Source organism: Lolium perenne, chromosome 7, assembly GCF_019359855.2.
Source record: "Lolium perenne isolate Kyuss_39 chromosome 7, Kyuss_2.0, whole genome shotgun sequence".
In the NCBI taxonomy this organism is placed as follows: Eukaryota; Viridiplantae; Streptophyta; class Magnoliopsida; order Poales; family Poaceae; genus Lolium; species Lolium perenne.
In genome coordinates this window covers 51,393,258-51,396,960 of record NC_067250.2, presented here as the reverse complement: position 1 = coordinate 51,396,960, position 3,703 = coordinate 51,393,258, and the positions used below count along the sequence as shown (strand labels likewise).

General features: G+C 47.0%; 1 protein-coding gene across 1 annotated transcript; it reads left to right on the top strand.

The window, feature by feature from the left end:
* The first annotated feature begins 1,928 nt into the window (after positions 1 to 1,928).
* On the top strand, positions 1,929 to 2,480 carry LOC139833581 (uncharacterized). The gene has a single exon (XM_071823894.1). The coding sequence runs from the start codon at positions 1,929 to 1,931 to the stop codon at positions 2,478 to 2,480; it is 552 nt and encodes a 183-aa protein (XP_071679995.1).
* Positions 2,481 to 3,703: the final 1,223 nt, after the last annotated feature.

The following is a 3,703-nucleotide window of genomic DNA, read 5'->3' as shown; positions in this document are numbered from 1 at the left end:
AAAGTTCGGAAGAAATCACCATGGAAAGTGGAGTCCCGGAGGGACTCCACCTTGCATGGCCAGCCAACCCTAAAGGGGAGGAGTCCAAGGTGGACTCCCCAAGGGTGGCCAGCCAAACCCCCTCATGGAAGGGGGGAATCCCACCCCAAGTGGGATTCCCACCTTGGGTAGGTTTCCCTACACATGGAAGGTTTTTGGTTCGGGTCTTATTCGAAGACTTGTAGTCCAACACTTGGGGCTTCCACCTATATAATGAGGGGCATAGGAGAGGGGGCTGACCACCACAAGCCCATAGCTTGGCCGCACCCCTAGGTGGCCGGCCACCCCCTCTCCCAAACCCTAGCCGCCCCCTCTCTCCTCCTCTTCTCCCGCACGCTTAGCGAAGCTCCGCCGGAGATCTCCACCACCACCGCCACCACGCCGTCGTGCTGCCGGATTCAAGGAGGAGCTACTACTTCCGCTGCCCGCTGGAACGGGGAGAAGGACGTCGTCTTCATCAACACCGAACGTGTGACCGAGTACGGATGTACTGCCCGATCGTGGCACCGTGATCAAGATCTTCTACGCGCTTTTGCAAGCGGCAAGTGATCGTCTACCACAGCAATAAGAGCCTACTCTTATAGGCTTTGGAAATCTTCAAGGGTTAGTCTTGATCATCCCCTCGTTGCTCCCGTCTTCTAGATTGCATCTTGGCTTGGATTGCGTTCTCGCGGTAGGAAATTTTTTGTTTTCTATGCAACGAATCCCTACAATGTTGTGGGTACGAAACCTTCTAAGAGAGCTGAAAATTTTAAGGCAAGGGAGCTTGAAAGTGTGGTGTGATAATATGTCTGCCATAAACATAGCAAACAACCCTGTCCAGCATCAGCGAACTAAACATGTGGAGATAGACATATTCTTTATTCAATAAAATATTGATGCAGGGATTATCTCATTGGCTTATGTGAGATCAAGACAACAAGTGGCAGACTGTTTAACAAAAGGGCTGGGATCAAAGGAGTGTAATCTTGCCTGTGCCAAGATGGGGATGATTGACATTTATCACCCATCTTGAGGGGGAGTGTTGGATAACTGTTGGTGTATCTGTTGGGCTGTCTTCTTGTTCTCTGTTGTGGCCCATCTGGCCCAGCCCAGTCCTGACCTATATAATGTGCTATCTCTGTAACCCTAAGAAGAGAGAGTTCCTCCCGGCAGCCTCCTTCTACCTCAGGTTAGGCCCTCACCTCTGTCCACATTAATCGAATTTCAAATATTCACTTGAGCTGCATATGGTTGCATTAGCTTTGTTTGCACCTGCTGAGTAAGTATTGATAGCCTTGTTTAAGGTTTAATTTTCTTTGAAGGATGTCTTAATATTTCATTCTCCATTCGAATCATGGCATTGAAATATTATGCTTTTAGTTATTGTAACTTAATTCTTTTATTTCAGGAACACAACATGTGACCAGCATGACACCTGTATTCCATCTCTCACCCATCCTTAAGCTGCAGCTGAGAATTTTTGTTGACTGGTTTGCAATCTGCCAAGGCTGCACTTGCACACGTAAGAATTTTTTTCTTGTCACCCACTGAGTATGACGTATCGGCTCTGGCGAGCTTCGTGAAGATTTCCAGCTTGAGGACAAACGTGGCTAAAAGCTCCATAGCCCCAATTCGCTGCTCCAACATTGACCTCACGCCAGCCTGCTGCGATCCCGCTAAAGTATCCGGGCCTGCCTTTGTCTCTAGGGAGGCTAAGACGGGCAGATCTCCAACCTTTCATTGATAAGGCGATTGCAAAATTGAACCCTTGGAAGGGAAAATTCCTAAATAGGGCGGGCTATACCGCTTTGGTGAAGTCGGTTCTCTCCTCCTTGCCCATTTTCTTGTTAACTGCCTTAAGAGTGGACAAGAGCATCCTGAAGGCCTTTGCCAAGATCAGTCGCGGAATGCTCTGGGCCTGCAAGGAAGTTGTTAGCGGAGGAGAATGCAAGGTCAACTGGCACAAGGTTTGCCGTCCCAAGGAGTTGGGGTGCCTGGGAGTGTTGGATCTGGAGAAGTTTTCTCGTGCGCTTAGGCTTCGTTGGTTATGGGATGAATGGACGGCTCCAGATAAGCCATGGGTGGGCTCTGAAACCCCTAATGATGCCTCTGACCGCTACCCGGGTACCATTGGAGACGGTTCAAAGGCTTCCTTCTGGTCCTCCTCCTGGCTAGACGACACTCCTCCGAAGGTCCTAGCCCCTTTGATCTTCAAAGTCTCTAGGAGAAAGAAACGGTCGGTGCGGGATGCTCTGGATAGCCAGAATTGGGTTGCTGACATCAATGTGGATTCTTTTACCGTCGAGCACTTGGAGCAATACGTCCGCCTATGGGACCGTTCGTCGTTAGTTCAGTTAACGCCTGGTACCTCTGACTCCATAATCTGGACAATGTCGCCGACAGGCTGTTACTCGACCAGCTCCGCCTACAAGACCCAATTCTTGGCCTCTCTGCCTTGATCCTTCAGTATTTTGGTCTGAAAACTTGGGCTCCCTCGAAATGTCGCTTCTTCGCCTGGCTCGCCGTTCAAAACCGTCTCTGGACCGTTGACCGGCTCGCGAAACATGGATGACCTCACCAACCTACATGTCAGCTCTGCAGATGCACCCGAGAGACGGCGCGTCACATGCTTATCGAATGCCGTTTTTCCAGGAGGATCTGGTCCGCTGCGGCTTCATGGTTGTCTTGCCTGAACCTTATTCGATGCCTGGGGTCAGGAAGACCAAAAGTGCTAGAATACTGACACACCATCGCCAAGACTCCTGCCTCCTCTCTCAAAGGTCTACGTACTGCTATTATTCTCATCGTCTGGGAGATTTGGAAGGAAAGGAACGTGGAGCGAGTCTTCAACGAGCTTCATTGCCTTCGATCATCATGCACAAGATCAGGGAGGAATCAAAGGACTGGATTCTAGCCGGCGCTAAAAATCTCGCGGAGCTTATGGGCTAAAAAAAATCTCCTTTTCGTTTGGGGTTTTCTCTTTACCCCTTTCTTTCCTTCTTGTTGGAGTAAGCCAAACCTTTGTTTCCTCCTCCTTTATCAATATAAGGCAAAAGCTTATTTCTCTAGTTTAAAAAAAAGTTTTATATTAGAAAATTTAGTTTGTTTATCTTTTAGGCTAACCTGAGTGCATTTTTCTGCGGGTAACCCGAGTGTAAATTGAACTGCTATTTCAGTTGCATATTAGATTCACAATGCTGCAATATGCCAGGGTAAGTGGATAACGAACCTTAATATGTTAGATCCGAAATCATTACTTGGTCTTATTCAGAATGAAGTGAGCTCAAATTTATTGCTCGATATGCAAGGTAATAACATTTTTTTACCTTATTTAGTTGGTTCTGTTGTTATGTCGTACTAAAGTCAATTACTGTAAGAAAACTGAAGTCAGATATTGTTCATAAATATGGAATCCATGGATGGTGGACATCAGGTATGTGCCTCATTACTAAATATTGTCTATTCCTAATTCTCTTATTATACTCGTTCCTATTCTTGCATATTTCTTACATGATGATTTGTGCTCGGCTCTACCACAAGGGACATCTTTAGTTTCTGTGCTGCACATCATGTTGGCATTCAACTTAAGCCATTAAAATAGAGTGCATCAATGCTCACCAATGCAAGACTTGAATTCTTCAGAAGTGACCTTCATATTAGAGTTGATTTCCGTGCAAGAAGA